General features: G+C 43.9%; 1 protein-coding gene across 1 annotated transcript; it reads right to left on the reverse strand.

Annotated features, from left to right (window-relative positions):
- LOC139583613 (mucin-2) lies at positions 1 to 17,835 on the reverse strand. The gene is made up of 5 exons (XM_071414877.1): positions 17,821 to 17,835; positions 14,565 to 14,680; positions 13,261 to 13,435; positions 7,041 to 7,083; positions 1 to 6,314 (listed from the first exon to the last, which is right to left on the reverse strand). Exon 5 carries the CDS (start codon positions 6,201 to 6,203, stop codon positions 1,404 to 1,406), a length of 4,800 nt encoding a protein of 1,599 aa, XP_071270978.1. The 5' UTR covers positions 6,204 to 6,314; positions 7,041 to 7,083; positions 13,261 to 13,435; positions 14,565 to 14,680; positions 17,821 to 17,835; the 3' UTR covers positions 1 to 1,403.
- Positions 17,836 to 21,607: the final 3,772 nt, after the last annotated feature.

Consider the following 21,607-nt stretch of genomic DNA (forward strand, 5'->3'; position numbering starts at 1 on the left):
CAGAAGTAGAACTGGTTTATTGTTAATTCACAATATATTTGATCCAAAAACAACTGTTGAATTGCACAAAAAGTAATTCACAAAATTTTAATAACAATCATCTGTTTATAATGCACACATATGCATTTCAGGAAAACCTTCCAAGACAACCAAAATAGAAAATACTGATTTCCATGAGAATTAAAACATTCAAAGATATTTACCTTGCATATCATATAGCATGCTAGCTTAAAGCATATTGATAGGCAGCACTTGACAATGAAATGTGACCCCAGCCAAACTGAGTATGGTAGGTATACCTCTCACCGGGTACAGGACTCTACCACAACAGGGCCCGTATTCACAAGGAGTCTTAGTTTAGGAGTGCTCACCTAAGATCAGTTTTGGCTTCAGATCACAATGAATATGATCATATGTACAGGGGGGACCTGATCCTAGACCAGCACTCCTACTCTGATACGTTTTGTGAATAAAGACCATGGTTAGAACAGCTGTAGAAGTATTAAAACAGTATTAAAACTATAGCTTTATAGCTAGAGCCCTTTGTTCATTTAATCTGTAGCAGACGAGGAAATACCTTTAACCTAGCATATACAGTACACTTCCCACTGATAACTAAACAAATATCAGACATGAGAAAGTCAAGTGAGAGGCCCATATATCCAAGCAACCTGTGACATGACAAAAAAACAAAGTGCCATTCTCTTGGATATGGTGTAGAGTCCATGTGATGAGCTGCTCTTTGGATCCCAGGATAAGAGTATGGCATTAACCTGTGATATGACAGTGCAGACTTCTTTACTGTCAGCCATGCACTTTTTATTTTATTTCCTTATTTTACCCCTTTTTCTCCCCAATTTCGTGGTATCCAATTGGTAGTTACAGTCTTGTCCCATCGCTGCAACTCAAGCGTCCCCTGAAACACAACCCAGCCAAGCCGCACTGCTTCTTGACACAATGCCCACTTAACCCAGAAGCCAGCTGCACCAATGTGTCGGAGGAAGCGCCGTACACCTGGAGACTGTGACAGCGTGCACTGCACCCGGCCCACCACAGGAGTCGCTAGTGCACGATGAGACAAGAACATCCCTGCATGTCAAACCCTTCTCTATCCCGGACCACGCTGGGACAATTGTGCGCCGCTTCATGGGTCTCCCGGTCGCGGACAGGTGCGACAGAGCCTGGACTCGAACCAGGTTCTCTAGTGGCACAGCCAGCACCGCGATGCAGTGCCTTAGACCACTGCGCCACTCAGGAGGCCCAGAGCCATGCACACTTAACAAGTCTGTTTTTAGTGAGCATAAATAGGTGTGTAAGTAAGTGTCCTTTCTATATAAGGAGACCAAAAGGAGACAGACAGACCCACTTTAGACTATTGAGATGCATCCCATACAGTATTCTTCTCACAGTTCAGTCTCCTTCTCACCGCCATCACCTGCCAGGTAGTATTCATCATCTGTGGTTGTGTCAGAGTCCGTGTCAGAGCCTGAGTTGGACTCCTCGAAGACTGCCAGGTTGGAGACGTAGCCCCTGGAGGGTAGGCGCCCCCTAGGGGACAGGCTGTCCTGTGACGCCCTGCTGTCTGTGGGGGAGGGGGAGGCAGAGGAGGAGGAGCTGGGAGGGCGAGATATGCGTCTGGAGGCTGGGGACCAGGGAGGGGACGGAGGGAGGGTTGGAGGACCCTCTGTATCCCACAGGGAGTGAGAGCTCTCCAGGCTGCCATGGTTCCACATGCGGCCAGTGGTGGTGGAGGTTGGAGATGGGGCGGTGACCTCTGAACTCCAGGATACATTTCTGGGTAGGGATTTGGATCTAGCCTTGTGTGGATTTATAAAATTAGCTTTGATTGTTTTGCGCTCATTTCTGGATGTCCTGTCACTAATGACAGACCAGTCATTTACAGCTTGGCTGTCACCTGTGGTTTTGTGGCCAGTGGTTGTGTGTGTGTCCCACATTGGTATTGTCCAATCACCTTTGACCCTACAGTCATCCCAAGTCATGACCTCTTCTCCAAAGGTCAGAGCGGGGTAAGTGAGGTCACTGACACTGCTGACCCTAGGGCCTGAGGAGATGCGTCCAGGACCCGAAGGTCGGCTGGAGAGCACAGAAGTCACAGAGAAGGAACGCCCAGCCTCAAGACCGTATTTGAGATCAGCACAGGAGGAGAAGGAGGCCAGACGTCCCTCACTGCCACGCTGATCTCCGGAACCAAACTCCCTGTCCCCTGGCTCACAAAGAGAGGTGGTCTTCTTCCTCTGAGGAATCCTGGGAATGTGGAACACGTTCTCCTTCTCAGAGTCCTTCTGGCTGAAGTGGAAGTCAGAGAAAGTGTTTCTGGGGCTGCCTGAGGAGGTTCTGTAGGCAGGGAGGGTTGCAGAGCGGCTGGGGTCCCAGGGTTGATGCCTAACGGGGCTGAAGTCTCTCTGAGGAGGTTGCTTTCTGGCTCTACTGATCCTCTCCTCTTTGTAAGCTTCAAACTGCCGCCTTGTTGGGCTGATCTCACCACTAGAAGGTTGGTTTTTGGGTTTAGTGATGCTTTCGTCCTTGTAAGACTCAAATTGAGGAAGGTCCATAACACAAGGTTGGTCTCTGTTTCTAGTCTCTTTATGGTCTTTACAACCCTCAAACTGTGAGTGTTCACGTCTAACATTTTCCTTCGTCATATCTGACGTGTGCTCACTGCCAGCCCAGAAAGAGTTTGAAGGTTTGTGAACGCCATCATTCTCCCTCCATTTTCCCTCCTCTTCTCGATCGCTAGAACCACTACTCTCAGTGACATCACTAATGTCACTGGCTCCTCTGACAGAAGGTGGCTGCGGTGTTCTCTTCGTCCTCTCGTCATCGAGACGTTTGACTCTGAAGGTCTGCCGGAGTCGACTCAGCACCAGGTCTATTTTGTTACTTTCCTTTTGCTCCTTCTCTGACTCTTTCTTTGGTTTCTCAGACGGAGGAATCACTGGGTTTCTAGGGAGATTGGCAGCAGGTGTACCAACAACATTGTCTCTCTTACCCCTCAGTGAGAATAAGCCTTTCTTTGGGCTCTGGGTTTGTAATGGAGCCGCTGCACTCTTAGGCAAACTCTCGCTTTTACACACAACCTTCTCAGTGTCTAATGCTCCACTGTCATTGGAGCTTTGGTATGATTGACAGCTGGGACTTCCAATCACCTGGCTGTGTTGTGAAGGTAGACGGCAGAGTTCATTGGACTTTATCCCTGTGACGACTCGTGTGTCTGGAGTGTGTCGAGGAAAACAGGGCTGTGCAGGCCTAATACTGTCCAATATGGCAGAGGAATCAACTTTAGAAATCCTGTACACAAGTGTCTCAACATTTTCTTGACTGGTCTGTTTGGAGTTGTTGTTGACACAATCAATTTCCAAGGCAACAATTTTTGAACTGTCCTGTGACCTAGCCCTGTGGTGGCCGTAGAAGGGGTAGTGTTGGGGTGCGGTAGGGGGTGAGAGAAGGGGTTGGGGTGAGGTTGTGTGTGTAACCTCACCCAGTGTTGGGCGTGAAGACTTGAGTGTGGAGTAGGGCGGGGAGCTAAATCGTGGCTTGGAAAAGCTCCCAAAATCTGGAAGGGAGAGAGGGGCAGCGGTCTTCCTCTGTGGTCCTATTGCGGTCGAGTCGGTTCTTGTGTGGTTGAATGTGAAGTTTGAAGTGTGGTCGCTAACACGCTCTGAGAGAGCTTGCCCTCCCTCCTTCACCAATGTATCAGATATTATGGATAAGTTATGCATCGAGGTTCCCCTCCAAACTTGTAGTTTGGTGGTCCTGGGGGTTGGGGGAGACAAAGGTGACGTAGCCCAGGTTGGGCTGCCCGATCTCAGGGAGGAGAAGATGGCGGGCCCCCCTACACTACGGAGGGGTCTGGTTGGGGACAGAGGTCTCTGAGGTGAATGAGACTGTGACAGCCTTAGTTGTGACTCCTGCCACGCTCTATGTGCTGTTACCCTCCCTTCCACTTGGGGCTGGTGTTTCTTAGGGGAGAGGTCTAGGCTGCCTATGAACGTCCTTTCCACCAGAGGGGACGAGCTGGGTGGGGAGAGGGGAAGGGTGGAGGGGGCCTGGGTGGTGGGGATACTCAGGGATATGGGGGTATAGCTGCCGGATGTGAGGGTATAGCTGGCTGGGGACAACGGTCGGGTGTAGCGGGTCGGGGTCGAGATACTGGGGACATAGCCGGTTTTAAGTAGGAGTGGTTTGGGAGTTGTGGTAGGCATGTAAGCAGTTTTAGGGGACTGCAGTTGGGATGTGGGGGTGTGGGTGTTACTCACTATGGGAATCTGGCTTCTGACGACTGGGGGTGGAGATTTTGGCCTGTTTTGGGGGTCTTGGCTCATAGAGCTGGTGGTATTGAGTGAGCGGGAACTATAGAGGGGTCTGTGGCTACTGAGGGATGTGGAGGCGATACTGGTTTGTAAGGAGAGCTGTCTGGAAGAGGGGTTCGGGGAATGGGACTTATAAACGATTCTATGACTACTGAGGGAGGATGGAGTGTCACTGGTTTCAGAGCTGGTTGGAGTCTTGGGGGAGTTGGGGCTAAATACGGTCAGAGGGGTGTAGATGGTGTCATAACTAGATGGCCTACTGTAGCAATCAGGCTTACTGGACTTTATTGGACTACTCAAAGTGCTCGAGCTAGCTGGGCTACTGTTGTTAGAGCTGAAGGAGATATTGGACAAACAATAGGGCTTTTGTGATTGTCGGTAATTCGAGTTAATGGAATCCTGAATTTGGAGTATTCTATAGGAATCCTGGTCTGGGATATCATGAGCATAAGTCCTTTTAAGGGTGCTCTGAGTTGTGTGTTTGCCAGTGACAGTATTGCGGTTTAGGTTGGTATTGTTGGGGGTGACTAAATTATTGTTGTTATTGATGCTGATTTGGGGATTGACACCAGTGTTATCATTGGTGCTAGAGGGGCCTGTGTTATTATTGCTGGAAGTGTTTGAGAGGCTGGATGTGTTGTTGTTGTTGTTGATAGTGGTAGTGGGACTGAGGGGGGAACTGGGATTAGACACACTGTCCTCCAGAGTAATGTGCTTTCTCCAGCTAGTAGATCTCAGGGTGGTTCCTCTGGGAAGAGACTGGCTCCTTAGAAAATCCAGGTGGTCATATTGGAACGGTGGAGAGGAAGGAAGATGAGTATCACTGATGGGAACCGTGGTTCCATCTGGTCTCTCTGAGGGGGAAAGTCTCTCTAGACCACTAAACAGAAGAGTCTGCTTACTGGGGAAGGTTGGGTTGGGATACGCCCTGGAAGTCTGGGGAAGTTTGGTAAAGGGTGTGCCCTCTGTGTCTTTGTAATTGGGCGAGGTTGAAAATAGTTGTGTCCTGTGTGAATTTGCTTCTCTGTGATTGGAAGTTGGTAATGGGAGGTGCCTTGACCTCTCTATTGTCCTGTAAGTGGGAGAAGCTGAATTTGGGAGGAACTTGGACCTCTCTCTGGCTCCATCATTGGATGAGGTTATGGTAAAGTGTGCCCTAATTGTCTCTGATTCTTTGTAATTGGTTGTGGTTGGAGAGAGGTGTGGACTTGAAGTCTCTCCATCTCTGTCATTGGTTGGAGAGGAGATATTGGTCTCTGAGTGGTTGAGCCTTCTCAGAGAGAAAAGAAGGCTACTGGTTGTTGGTTTGGAACTCAGCAATGATGTCTGGTCTCCTTGACGACTAGCCTGTAGCATTCCCTTGTGTACATGCAGGTCGCGAGAGAGGGGAGAGCTGGGAGTAACAGGGGAAACAGCTCCCCCCTCTCCCCCTCTGTTGACCAGCCTCCCCCAACTCACATCCAGAGAGACAGGCTTAGAAACTGGGGCCTTTGTTGGGTTGTCCAGTTTGAGGTTGGGGGTGCTTCCCTCATACCAGCCCCCCACTGTGCTTCTGCTGCTACCCAGGGTTGAAGCCCTCTCATGGACTTGTGATCCAAGGGTCAACCCCCTCTCCCCAACACGTTGGTTCTGGGTCCCCAGAAACGGTTGTTGTCGTCGTTGTCCTACAGAGTCTGTCTCGAGAGGGACTTGCGGCTTCAAAAGCACACTCCCCTCGCTCACTTCCTGTCCGCTACCTTGGGTTTCCTGTCCAGACTCACTGGTTGCCGTGCCAACCACACCAATGTCCGTACCGGCTATGCCCCGCTTGTTCCTGCGTATTCTCCCACTCCACTGCGGGGCGAGAACCGACACCAGCGTGGAGGACAACATGGCTGTCTTGGAATCCTCTTCCTCTTTAAAAGGAAGCGATGTCACTTCCTCTTCCTCTGAAGGGCGATTGGCTGGTATAAAATAATATGATGGTGAGACATCTCTTTTCACCTGTCGAGAAAGTTCAAAGTTCAAATCAGATTAGATTGATATCAACAATCCGAGACATATCTGTTAAGCTTTAACCTCAAAGCCAAAGGTTTTCCAAGAAAAAGAGAATCTATGATTGAACTATTTTGCTTTTAGTTCAAAAGTTATGCAACGTTAGAAATGTCAAATCTATTGCCTTAGATCAAACTGCAGCATGTAATGGTTTTCATATGTCAACACTGTGCCTTGTCACTCCACACCTCCCAAAGCTATGTAGGCTGAGTGGTAGAGTATTTGTGTGTGACAACACATTTAATCTGACATGGAAATCCAAAGTGTACTTATTGAAACTGGAGCATTGCAGGAGTCATGTTCCCATGGAAATGTTATTAAAGTAATTAGTCTGGACAAACAGGTTATATAAGTACATGAGATTTCCACAGAAACACCATTTTCCCCTCCCCAAACTGGCATTTGTGTTGGTTGTTTTCAGATTACACAATGTTCAAACTGACATTGATTATGTGCCAACGATTTAATTGAAGCGTTCATAATATGGCCTCCATGGCGCTGTTAATATAGCAGATGCCATTAGCAGTCATGACAGTTGATGTTGGCTAATGGCAAAACTGTAATGACACAAACTGGTGACATTAACTGTAATGACTGTTAATAACATGTCTATTGTGTTATTAAGTAAAGTGTCATTAATAATGTTGCCACTAAATGGTAATGCTTTATGTTTACCTGTGCTTGAGCTATAGGTGTGTTCCTTACAGGTCCCTGAGAACTGGAGCAGCAGGGAAATGGAGAGAAAAACATTATAACACATCATTACAATGAATGTTTATGGTTATACAGTGCATTCAGAAACTAATCAGACCCCTTGACTTTTTCCACATGTTGTTACGTTACAGCCTTATTCTCAAATTGATTAAATTAGATTGAGGAAACAATTTACACACAATACCCCATAATGACAAAGTGAAAACAGTTTTGAAATTTAAGCAAATTTATTACAAAAAATAAAGATACCTTATTTACATATGTATTCAGACCCGTTGCTATGAGACTCAAAATTGAGCTCAGGTGCATCCTGTTTCCATTGATCATCCTTGAGATGTTTCTACACTTGATTGGAGTCCACCTTTGATAAATTCAATTGATTGGACATGATTTGGAAAGGCACACACCTGTCTATATAAAAAGGTCCCACAGTCGACAGTGCATTTCAGAGCAAAAACCAAGTCATGAGGTCGAAGGAATTGTCCGTAGAGCTCAGAGACAGGATTGTGTCGAGGCACAGATCTAGGGAAGGGTACCAAAAAATATCTGCATCATTGAAAGTCCCAAACAACAGTGGCCTACATCATTCTTAAATGGAAGAAGTTTGGAAACACCAAGACTCATCCTACAGCTGGCCACCCGGCCAAACTGAGCAATCGGGGGAAAAGGGCCTTGGACAGAACTTCAAAGTTCCTCTGTGGAGATGGGAGAACCTTCCGGAAGGGCAACCATCTCTGCAGCACTCCACCAATCAGGCCTTTATGGTAGAGTGGCCAGACGGAAGCCACTCCTCAGTAAAAGGCACATGACAGCCCGCTTGGAGTTTGCCAAAAGGCACCTAAAGGACTCAGACCATGAGAAACAAGATTATCTGGTCTGATGAAACCAAGATTGAACTCTTTGGCTTGAATGCCAAGCGTCACGTCTGGAGGAAACCTGGCATCCTCCCTACGATGAAGCATGGTGGTGACAGCATCATGCTGTGGGGATGTTTTTCAGCGGAAGGGACTGGGAGACTAGTCAGGATCGAGGGAAAGATGAACGGAGCAAAGTACAGAGAGATCCTTGACTCTGGAGCAGGTTCTCAGACTGGGGAGAAGGTTCACCTTCCAACAGACAACGACCCTAAGCACACAGACAAGACAACGCAGGAGTGGCTCAGCCAAAGTCCTTAAGTGGTGCAGCCAGAGCTCGGACTTGAACCGGTTTGAATGCCTGAGGTAGAGTACCTCATGATAAGCTGTAGACCACACTATCTACCAAGAGAGTTTTCATCTATATTTTTCGTAGCCGTCTTTTACCACCACAAACCGATGCTGGCACTAAGACCGCACTCAATGAGCTGTATAAGGCCATAAGCAAACAAGAAAATGCTCATCCAGACGCGGAACTCCTAGTGGCCGGGGACTTTAATGCAGGCAAATTGATTTTTTTTTTACCTCATTTCTACCAGCATGTCACACGTGCTGGTAGAAATTAGTGTTCACTTTTTTTTTTTTTTTACATTTACTTCACACACAGAGACGCATACAAAGCTCTCCCTTGCCCTCCATTTGACAAACTTGACCATAATTATATCCTCCTGATTCTTGCTTACAAGCAAAAACTAAAGCAGGAAGTACCAGTGACTCACTCAATATGGAAGTGGTCAGATGATGCGGATGCTACAGGAGTGTTTTGCTAGCACAGACTGGAATATGTTCCGGGATTCATCCAATGGCATTGAGTAAGTAGTATTAGTAACCAGAAGTAACCAGAAGCCATGGATTACAGACAACATCCGCACCGAGCTTAAGGCTAGAGCTGCCACTTTCAAGGAGCGGGACACTAAGCCGGACGCTTATAAGAAATCCTGCTATGCCCTCAGATGAACCATCAAACAGGCAAAGCGTCAATACAGGACTAAGATTGAATTGGATCTTACTACACTGGCTCTGATGCTCATCGGATGTGGCAGGGCTTGCAAACTATTACGTATTACAATGGGAAACCCAGCCGCAAGCTGCCCCAGCTGCCCAGCTGCCCAGAGCCTACCAGACAAGATAAATGCCTTTTATGCTTGCGTCGAGGCAAGCAACACTGAAGCATGCATGAGAGCACCAGCTGTTCCGGACGACTGTGTGATCCCGCTCTCCGTAGCCAATGTGAGCAAGACCTTTAAACAGGTCAACATTCACAAGGCCGCGGGGCCAGACGGATTACAAGGACGTGTACTCAGAGCATGTGCGGACCAACTGGCAAGTGTCTTCACTGACATTTTTCAACCTCTCCCTGACTGAGTCTGTAATACCTACGTTTAAAGCAGACCACCATAGTCCCTGTGCCCAAGAAAGCGAAGGTAACCTGCCTAAATGACTGAGGCCCCGTAGCACTCATGTCGTTAGGCATGAAGTGCTTTGAAAGGCTGGTCATGGCTCACATCAAGAGCATCCTCCAGGATACCTTAGACCCACTCCAATTCGCATACCGCTCCAACAGATCCACAGATGACGCAATCTCAATCCCACTCCACACTGCCCTTTCCCACCTGAACAAAAGGAACACCTATGTGAGAATGTAGTTCATTGACTACAGCTCAGTGTTCAACACCATAGTGCCCACAAAGCTCATCACTAAGCTAAGGCCCCTGGGACTAAACCCCTTCCTCTGCAACTGGATCCTAGACTTCCTGACAGGCCGGCCCCAGGTGGTAAGGGTAGGCAACAACACATCTGCCACGCTGATTCTCAACACTGGAGCCCCTCAGGGGTGCGTGCTTACTCCCCTCCTGTACTCCCTGTTCACCCACGACTGCATGACCTTGCACGACTCAAACACTATCATTAAGTTTGCTAACAACACAACAGTGGTAGGACTGATCACTGACAATGATGAGACAGCCTATAGGGAGGTGGTCAGAGACCTGGCAGTGTGGTGCCAGGGCAACTACCTCTCCCTCAACGTGAGCAAGACACAGGAGATGAACGTGGACTAGTGCGTACGGCCCAGTTCGTCACTGGGGCCAAGTTTCCTGCCATCCAGGACCTATATATTAGGTGGTATCAGAGGAAGGCCCCAAAAATGGCCAAAGTCTCCAGTCACCCAAGTCATAGACCGTTCACTCTGCTACCGCACAGCAAGCAGTACCGGAGCACCATGTCTAGGTCGAAAAGGCTCCTGATCAGCTTCTACCCCCAAGCCAACAGACTGCTGAACAGTTAATCAAATGGCCACCCGGACTATTTACATTGACCCGCCCACCTTTGATTTTACACTGCTGCTACTCACTGTTTATTATCTGTGCATTATTACTTTACCCCTAACTACATGTACAAACTAGCTCAATTAACCTGTACCCCACACATTAACTCGGTACTGGTAGCCCCTGTACATAGCCTCGGTATTGTTATTTTATTATGTTACTTTTTATTCATTTTTTAAAACTGTATTTAGTAAATATTTTCTTAGCTCTATTTCTTGAACTTCATTGTTGGTTAAGGGCTTGTAAGTAAGCATTTCACGGTAAGGTCTACACCTGTTGTATTCGGAGCATGTGACAAAATTTGATTTGATCTCCGGAGAGACCTGAAAATAGCTGAGCAGCGACACTCCCCATGTCAGCGATTGGGTGCAGAGATGTAGCGGAGTCAGGCGCAGGACACAGTTTAGAGTAAAACAAACGATTTTACTCAATAAAACAAACAGGCAATATTCCAATAAGGAAAATACAAAAACTAACACCAACGACAATCACTAAGACACCAACAATCACGGACAAAACAGAAAGGTATGCCAGAGGGTTAAATAAGGAACATGATATGGGAATTAGAAACAGGTGTGTGTAATACAGACAAAACAAAACGGAAATGAAACATGGATCGGTGGTGACTAGAAAGCCGGTGACTTCGACCGCCGAACACCACCCGAACAAGGAGAGGGGCTGACTTCGGCGGAAGTCGTGACACCCCATCCAACCTGACAGCGCTTGAGAGGATCTGCAGAGAATACCCAAGAAGACTCAAGGCTATAATTGCTGCCAAATGTGCTTCAACAAAGTACTGAGTAAAAGGCTCTGAATACTTACGTAAATTTGATGTGGTTTTAATTTTAATAAATTTGCAAAATAAAATAAAAAACAACCCATTTCTGCTTTGTAATTATGGGGTATTGTGGGTAGATTGATGAGGGGCAAAAAACGATTGAATCCAGTTTAGAATGATGCTGTAACGTAACAAAATGTGGAAAAAGTCAAGGGGTCTGAATACTTTCCGAATGCACTGTATACCATAATAGGTCAGACACACAAGCATGCAGACACACCTCCTGGGTGTTAATGTTTTTGTAAAGATTACAGGTGTCACAAGTTTTTCATTCACCCTGATCCACAGGATCAACTACATTCCATCTTCTCTTTTGACCTCCATTGCTCATTCTCTCCTTCTTGTCTATCCTCCAGCTCTCCCTTTTTCATGATTTATGTTTAACTGGGCTCATAGCCGCGAGAAGTAGGGGTGTAACAGCATTGTGGGAGTTATGGGCATATTTATGTTACATTGTTATCAGGTCGCTGTCTGTATTGGTGTTTTAGCTGGTATATCAGTCAGCAGGGTGTAGCTGCCTGGGCGTGTGAGTGTTGAGCAATGGGAGCAGATCCAATAATATGCCCATAACCCCCTCAAATCTGAATTAGAATGAAATATTTTTTATTTTATTTTTTATATTTAAAACATTTTCTCAAAAGTAGCGCAATGGGCCTTTACTAGTATTAGCAGACTGATATAGACGCCTGTAGCACGAGCAAAACATTGTTTACCAGCAGTCTTTTTGCAAGATTCAATACTTGGGATTGTAAGAATTGTTGCCCTGTCCCTTTCTCTGCAATTGTCATTCTAATGGATTTCAGAAATAACTCAATCCTGTCCTCAAATGTTTACGTCAAAAAGGTGCAAAGTTATGGGCAAAGACACAAAACATCCATACGAAATGAAATGTTTTTATTGATCAAATAACATGGAAACCACTTTTTGTGCTGTATAAATGTACCATCGTTACAAACCACATAATGTACATTACTGTATTGTACACAAACTGGTCATCTAGGTTTGTAACTACACTTTCCATCACCATGAAGAAAAACAATGTACAGTAGAGTAATTGAGTACATTGAGACATCAAGTGGTTTGTGATGATGTGGATGACTTGGTTGAGCATGGCGCTTGCAATGCTAGGGTTGTGGGTTTGATTCCCACGGGAGACCAGTACGAAAAACTATGAAAATGTATGCACTCCCTACTGTAAGTTGCTCTGGGTAAGAGTGTCTACTGAAAAGGAATGAATAGACCATTTCAGTTCACACATAGAAATAAGTTGCATTTGCAAAGTTTCATTTCACGACACTGGGAGACATATATCAAGCAACTATTTTTATATTCCAACAGTATTATCAGATTAACTGTTTGGTGCAGATAAATATCAGACTCAAGTTACAAATGCTGGTATACACTCAACTACAAATACATTTAGTTAGTACACTGGGCCTTTACTAGTCTTGTTTTAGCAGACCACATATAGACATCTTCAGCAGGGGCAATGTTTTTCTTTCTGCGTCGAAAACGTCGCAGCACCCCCCATCCCCCCTCCCAAACTACTTCCAGCGGTGTTGCCTGGGCTATGTTAGCAATAGCGGAACAGAGGAACTAATAACTGAATGCCTTAAAATCACACTTGTAATAAAGACATCACACACAAACACAGGGCCACTATATAAGTTGATGTTGAGAGAGGTGTGTAGCCTCAGTCTAAAGGGCTGACATGGATAGGTGACGATAAAGCCAGGTAAAGGTCGTCTGTTACTAAGGGACAGTGTTTGATAAATGACTCATACCGATAAGAGTTGCATTCATCTCTGACACATATTACACACGCGCGCACGGAATCATGCGCACACACACACATCTAAGAAATCAATCTGAAGTATTTCCTCAGTACAGAAGTCCAAGGAACTAATTAACCTTGGTTAAACCGGTTTACATTCATATCATTGATTTATGGAGCCGTGTTGGTGCAAATCTATCTGTACACATACATAGATGTAATAGAAGGATAGTGTCTAAGAGAAGGGCAATAAAAAAAATGCATCACTGTATAATGCAAAATCCCATAACTAAGGCTATAAACTCTAGCTTTAAAAGTGCTGTCTCACCTGTGTAGACAGTGTTCCCTCTGAGCTGTGGACTCTAGTTTTTCCAGGTCGTGTTTCTTGCTGTGTTGAGAGGAGAGTCTGAAGGAAAGGGAGGATGTGAACCAGGTCTGGTTGGGGTTCCTGTTCAGAACTGCAGGTCGGCCGTGACTCTCCTCCCTGGTCCTCAAAGTTAGCTCTGGTCACAAACATCCCATATGGTATTAGAGTAGAGTTTATAACTAGACCTGTAATAGGTACTAATATAACAGTCCATGTGGATCTGCAGCAGACAGGTAAATCACTGCACACTGCTGTAAGTTCCCTCAGTTGTGTCCCCTGTAGTGCTGAGCGATTAGTGCTTTTTGAGGTCGGTTCATTTCGATTATTAAATAACGCTTTTCGATTTTTATATATATATTTTTTAAACATTAAATGTTTTATGAAATAATGACTTTATAAAGCCAAAAATAGTGAACATTCAATTGCCAAAACATTAACTTATTCCATTGTCTCTCTCTGGTCCACATTGGGTAGACATCAATAGAAAAAGAGGAAATTACTATGAAATAATAAATATTTCAGTTGTGTATATAACTTAGCTTTTATTTGATTACTATTATTTTTCATTCCTTAAAGTAATCTCATCAGTAGCAGTCAGCCAGCCAGGCCATCTAATGTTATGTGCTCCCCATACTGTACTGTCTTTAATCATCCTATTTAGCTAGCCTGTCTAAGTATACTGCAGAGTGGTCTGACAAAATCATTTTTCTAGTTCTTCAAAGTAGATAAGGTATACTTTCACAAACGGTCTCTGTACCCCTTGTCGTTGTGAACATTGCTCTCTTATGCGGTCTATGCGGTCTGTGTGTATCTAACCTAATGTAGCAGGCGTAAAAGTGTATCCGTCCAGAGATCTGTATACAATGACGAGATGCTCATGTCTATTCCCTAACAATGGGAGTTGATGTTCCAAATGCGGAAAGGCAGTCGACAAGCTTAGGTTCAAAATAAGCCCATAGAAACGCATTAGGCTTATTTTGGACCGATTTTGGCGAGAGTGCAACCTCTCGCTTCGCCTCTTCCTCTCTGATCTGTCTCTGTCATTGTATATAATTACCATGTTTCTGCGCTGACGTAGGTTGAGTTTACTTAATGAAAACTACAACTCCCTTCAGCCTACATAGTTCTTGACTTCATTTCTCAAATCTCTCGTGAATGATTTGATTTCTCTGGGCTCACAAAAAACTAAATGGAATTCAAGTAATTGAACCGATAATTGCTCAGCACTAGTCACCTGTGTCTATAAGGTGTGCGAGTTGTCTCACCTGTCTGTTCTATCCCCCCACTGTTGGCACTGAGTGGTGTTTGAGTGCACTGGTCAGTTTCCACTTCGTTTCCATGATGATTCTTCTCCTGGGACCACCTCACATCCTGGGGTCTCCTGGGGAACAACACACCTAAGTATCCATGGAAACCAGATCAGGTATGACCAGAACCTAAGTCCAATAATATGGAACTAGACCATAAAGACAAGGTCCAATCGGTCATAGGCAATAGCAGCAGGTGAGTGACTGTGATTCTAACACTCATCTGTCTATCAGCCTTACCTGACATATAAAATAATTTGATTTATTTTAGAATGATCCGCTCCCGTCGCTCAACACGCCCAGGCAGCCACACACTGCTGACTGATATACCAGCTAAAACACCAATACAGACAGAGACCTGATAACAATCTAACATAAATATGCCCATAATGTTACAGAGCAACTATCTGACACACATCTATCTGATGATCTCGGTCTCTGCACAGACTAATCACAACCAGTCAGTATAATCCCACTAAAGAGCTGATTATGTGCTAAAGAGCTGATTATGTTTAGAATCAGAGACCTGATTCTAAACATAATCTGGTCACTGGGAAAGGTACCAAAGTAATCAGAGAGTACTATACCTCAGGGAGATGCAGTGATTACCATCTCGACTACACTGTCTTGTCCTGTTCTGGACTGGCTGGCAGCTACCAGCATGGACCAAGTTCAAATCAACTGTGACTACAGTTTAAAGCCTCTGGCTGTCTTTGGCATGGAAGTCACACGAGGATTCTCTGTCTCAGTCTGCCTCTTTGTCTGTCTGTCTGACTGTCTCTCAATCTGTCCATCTTCTGTTTCTTTAATTTTCTTTCTCCCTCCCTTTTTCTCCCTCCCAATACAGAGGCATGGCCCTATACTGTGGGTGAAACAAGCCATTACACAAGCTGCTACGCCTTTCCTTTAGAAAATACTTGTTGGCTGTAAGGCTTACTAAGCTCTGGATCATAACAGGACAACGTGGCAGGACATGCTATAAGTAGAGCTCTCATGATGCACAATCATTCCTTTAACTAGAGATGAATGCCAAATTCAACAGACTGCAGGGCAGATTCAGTCAATGTTTTTACTCTTTCTTTCTCCCACAGACCATGAGCCTATTGATGTCAACAAGGAAAAATAGGTGAACATGTTCTATTCACAGAAACACCACTGTTGGTTGCTGCCGGCGTTGGCCTAAATCTTCCAAACTATGATCAAACTAAACTGGAATGCTTACAGCACTGAGCACCTCAAGCCAAAGCATACATCTATCCTAAGGAAAGCTTCACATCCGTTCTGAGTAAATAAAAGAGTTGGTCAAACCACTCTGCTCTCCACAGCAGCATGCATGTATTTCAAGGCCTATTTTCTTCAAAATGTCTAACATACCCAGCACGACATGCAAGATAATATCTACATGAAAGGTCATAGTCCTGTCATAAGATGTTCAAAATTATTTGCATAGATCAACCTTTCTGTAAGCTCATTGTGAAGCCATATAATGGCTGTCCATTTTGATCTTCACAGATGTACACTGAGTGTACAAACATTAGGAACACCTGGTCTTTCCATGACATAGATCGACCAGATGAAAGCTATGATCCCTTATTGATGTCGCTTGTTAAGTGTAGATGAAGGGGAAGAGACAGGTTAAAGAAGGATTTAAGCCTTCAAGGGGATTTTGCTTTACAATAGGTCACGGGCGAAATTGTGGTGTAGATACTTGTGGGGACGAATAGTAGACGGGGGTCCGACATCTTAAAACAGATTTCCTGTAATTCTACACATTACTTTTTTATGGCTCTCTTGAGGCATAAGTGGAAGGATAAGTGGAAGTTGCTATTGCTATTTCCTCAGAGGATGATCTAGAAACACAAATAAATGACTGGGGGGGACGAATTGAACTGTTCTGAATATTGGGGGGAGGGGGTGTGGACGATGACATGTTCCCCCATCTCCGTGTCAATTTCGCCTAGGTTAGCCTATGACCTCACAGCAACCATTGGTAATGTCACAACCATCTGCCAGTCCCACCCCAACTGAATACTTGCACAGTGAAGGCAATGCTTTATAGCACAGATTTGTTTACCTTTTGTAGAGGGATTGATATGGGATTAAGAATGTTGACTTAATTGGCAAAGGAACAATTGTGAACATGCATGGAGGCCTATGGTTCTATACAAATGCCAGCACAACTATGTTTCCTAGGTGACGTTTAAAGTAACTGTCTAGTGAAAATCTCACTTTTAAAAAGTTACTCTTAACTCATACCCAGATAATGTTGTTGAATAGTCATATATTCGTATTTGTGGCCAAAACAAAAACCCCACCTCGAACAGACTGTTTCAAAAATGCTTGCTATTTTATGTTGGCTCATTAAATAAAGGTGAAATTGACTGAGCTGGCAAATCAGCAGTCTACTCGCATAGATACACAGGGTCCCCCCGTTACTCCTATGTTAAATTACTTACTTTACGCATAACCCGACAACGGCTGTATTTATTTGTATCATTCTACAAACATTTTGGATATGCTTGGTTGGTCATTTTTAACATACTTCCATGCCGTCTTAAATCATCAAACTACATCATACCTAAAAACACTGACTCTACACTGACTCTTCTTTTAAAGATAACACGAATAAATGTGGTTGCGTACTGTTTTGTTAGAACAATAGTATGAGAAAAGACCACCCAAATAAGTTTCATCAACTGCCCAAGGACCAGTTCTAACTAGCTATGTGTATTACCTGTGTAAACCTGAAGATTACACCAAGTAGGTGTAGATATTGCCATAGGCTACTTTGGGCCATTTGGTAGGGTTGTCTGCACAGCTGGTCTTCGGCAAGTTGAAAGAACATATAGGCAAGGGAACAAGAAAACTTTTCTATATACCTAGAACGTTCAAGAGCAGGCAAAGACTGGAAGTCTTGGGGGAAAATTATTACACTCATATTTTAAATAATTATAGATTATATTTATATTATTTATATAACACTGGACAGTTACTTTAAAATGCCAGAGAGCATGCATGTGTCCCTTACAGATGAACAAGAGTTTAACTATCTGGCTGTTACATAAAACACCTCGAAAGTTCGTAACTTGCGTAAAATAATACAAGTTCAAACGCAAGTGGGCCTAGGCTGGACAAGAAGGCTAAAAGATAAAAACAAAACAAATAGTAAAACCCAACATGTCCAAATTATTTCGAATGATATCAGCCTACTGACCTCAAATTGATGCAAATTGATGGATTTCACAATTCCGTAGACTATCATTTGCAAAGAAGCAATTACAACTAAGTTTTAAATTAATCAAGACATTTACTCTGTCTTTTTCGTCCTTTTCCACTTTGCGTCTCTCTGGACAGGAAGCTTTGGCGCCTCTGTCTCTATCTCCTTCTCTCCACCTACAAATCTGAGATCTACCTTCGCCGCGTCATGTGTTGACATTATCAGACTACCTGTCTGCCGGCTCCCGTTTGGTTACCCTCCGTTAACCAATTGAGGCGGGAGGGAAGCTTAAAACACCGCTGGTGAAAAGGCAAAAAGGAATTTAAGTACATCTCCATTCCTGAGGCTGATCCGCCATTACTGGCACTCTCCACGTGAAATGGGTTTCCTCTCTCCCGCCTCTCTCTCCCTTGGGTGTGACCCAAGGTCACCTTTGTGCATGCGACCTGGACTGGACAGGTGCGGCGAAGAAGTTTCGCTTTCTGAAAACAACAGACCGTTAGGGAATCGATTAGATAAGGCTACTACCGAGATAAGGTGAGGGTCATTTCCATGCTGAATGTACGCATACTTCTAAACAAACCGACATTCAGTAAGATTTTGCGTTTGGCCTATAGGCAATAAAAAACATCGCGCTCTAAGCGTGTTCCTAAAGTAGACGAGTCTAACTTCTACACTTGCGGAGTTGAATGACTTAGTATTTAAATAGGTTACAGTCTGGCGCTGAGTAAATAATAGGTAATCTGGAATGAATTTCACATTTAGAACAGGAGACATAACGCCGCCGCTCGTTCTGAATTTAATTCAATTCAAATGGCTTTATTGGCAGGGGAAACATGTTTACACTGCCAAAGTAAGTTAATTGAAAATAGATCTCTCACGCTCTGTAATGTGACTGAATAGACACTAGAGGACGCAGCCACACTGGGCTGATTCGATGAGGCGTTTGCATTTTTACATCTTGCACACGGTTTGATTTTTAGCAGTTTTTCTCCAGTTAAGAAATCAATATTAATCAGGATGTGTGTGGCGGTGCCTCTGCTGTTGTTCAGGATGACTCTGGAGATTGATGATGCGAGGAGGATAATTATTTTTTTGTGTCGAATCGTTGGAAGCCATTAATTATCCCCTTATTAACCCCCAATGAGAAATACACACATGGGTACAGACAGGTAGACACAATTACATGCACATTGAGACTTTCTTTGACACCCAGTCACCACATGCTCCCACACCACAAATGCATATAATCCAAGGCACTATACTAAACATCAATGTTAATCAATAATTGAGGCAAAAAGGAAGAGATGGAGAGAGTTAGACAGAAATAAAGAAATTAGAGTTCTGTTGTGGCTGATGACACAAACGTATTTGGAATGAAGAGGTTGTGTGTGTGAGTGAGGTGTGGTTGTCAGACTGAGACAGCTAGGCTTTATATACTTCATAAGCCTCTTGTCACCTGAACCATAAATTTCCGTCAGGCCTTTACAAATACATTATCTCCACGAGGGATTCAACCGGGGCCAATTCATAACCAAGAATTGATTTTTTAAAAGTGGCCACATTGAGGGAGAGCCATTCAGGGCACGTCTTGTAGTTAACATAATTGAGTTTTATATGGCCTCCCAAAAAAGTAATCACAAAGGATAATCAGGGAGGGAACAATCACTCTGGGGCTTAATTTGTTAGTAAACAGGCTGAGACAGATTCAGGTTCTGGATAATCACTCAATTTCTTCTTTGTTTATTGTTTGTTTATTGTCAGGATCGCTTAGGGTTGGAGTTGGGCGGGGGCACACTTATAACAAGCCAGGACACTTCAATAATACCTTACATTTAGCTGTACAGCTGTTGCCTATACATCTAAGATGCCTTGTAAAAGAGCATCTGTTAAATTATCAGAGGTCAAGTGGTAAGTATTGCTTGTAAACGGGGCTTGAGATTTGTTCTGAAAACCCCTGAAACACACAGTGTACAAAACATTGCTCTTTCCATGACATAGACTGGCCAGGTGAATCCAGATGAAAGCTATGATCTCTTAATGATGTCACCTGTTAAATCCACTTCAATCAGTGTAGATGAAGGGGAGGAGACAGGTTAAAGGTTTTTAAGCCTTAGGACAATTGAGACATGGATTGTGTATGTGTGCCATTCAGAGGGTGTATGGGGAAGACAGAGAGTGTGTCAAGAACTGCAACGCTGCTGGGTTTTTCACACTCAATAATTTCCTATGTGTATCAAGGATGGTCCACCACCCAAAGGACATCCAGCCAACTTGACACATCTGTGGGAAACATTGGAGTCAACATGGGCCAGCATCCCTGTGGAACACTTTTGTCACCTTGTAGAATCCATGCCCCTAGGCTGTTCTGGAGGCAAAATGGGGTACAACTCAATATTAGGAAGGTGTTGCTAATGTTTTCTACACTCAGTCACATATGTGTATGATATGTTGGATGATTTGTGCTTTCTCTGTGAAGTTTACAAAGAGAGTATAGAAATGCACTACCACAATACATGAAATGACCAATATGGATATATATTCAGAGCACAGACAGTTCCACAATGTTTGATCAATGCTTTGAACCGACTACCCACCCACAGTCACCTACACTTGATTGATGTGTCAGTCCATTTGTCTCCATGTATGGTGTCAGGTTTGTGGCTTACCTCTGTCAATCTCTACCTCTCCTCCAGTTGAAACATCACCATACATTATCCTCTTAGTACCTGCGGTTGTGTTACTAAGAGCAGTCAGGAGTTTTTTTTATGACTGTATGAAAATGTATTAATGTGATCCTGAGGGAGCCCTTAAGGCTGCAGGGAGAGCTGTTGGAGCAATAGGGGCCCACAGGGAAATGTCTTTTTCATTTGAGCACCGTCCAAAGTGGCCGCATCCTACCACAACGACCAGAGAGACTTGCTCAAAGGCCCAGTGAAGTCAAAATGCTGTTTTGCCTGTGTTTTGCATAATATTGTACAACTGATGAAACTAACACTGTAAAAGTGTGAAAACATGTGATCAGTGTAGTTTCCTGATAGTTGCTGGTTGAAAATCTATCTACACAGTACCTTCTAAACAGCAAGTTTAGGCTTGCCTGGTGACATCACCAGGCAGTATAGGTAAATAGGAAGTGGTGTAAAAAGTACCCAATTGTCATACCTGAGTAAAAGTAAAGATACCTTAATAGAAAGTCACCCATTAAAATACTACTTGAGTAAAAGTCTAAAAGTATTTGGTTTAAAATATGCTTAGGTATCAAAAGTAAATGTAATTGCTAAAATATACTTAGGTATCAAAAGTAAATGTAATTGCTAAAATATACCTACTTATTAAAAAATTCCTTATATTAAGCAAACCAGATGGCACCATTTTTTTTTTACATGTATTTTTATTTACAGATAGCCAGGGGCACACTCCAACACTCAGACATAATTTACAAACAAAGCATGTGTTTAGTGTGTCAGATCAGAGGCAGTAGGGGTGACCAGGAATGTTCTCTTGATAAGTGTGAGTTAGACAATTTTCCTGTCCTGCTAAGCATTCAAAATGTAACAAATACTTTTGGGTGTCAGGGAAAATGTATGGAGTAAAAAGTACATTATTTCTTTAAGAATGTAGTGAAGTTAAAGTTGTCAGAAATATAAATATTAAAGTAAAGTACAGATACCCCAAAAAAACTACTTAAGTAAAAATAATTGAAAGTACTACTTAAGTACTTTACACCACTGTAAATAGCCCACCCCCCCCAAGAAAAATAAATCCTGACAATATCAGCTAATTT

Source organism: Salvelinus alpinus, chromosome 8, assembly GCF_045679555.1.
Source record: "Salvelinus alpinus chromosome 8, SLU_Salpinus.1, whole genome shotgun sequence".
Lineage (NCBI taxonomy): Eukaryota > Metazoa > Chordata > Actinopteri > Salmoniformes > Salmonidae > Salvelinus > Salvelinus alpinus.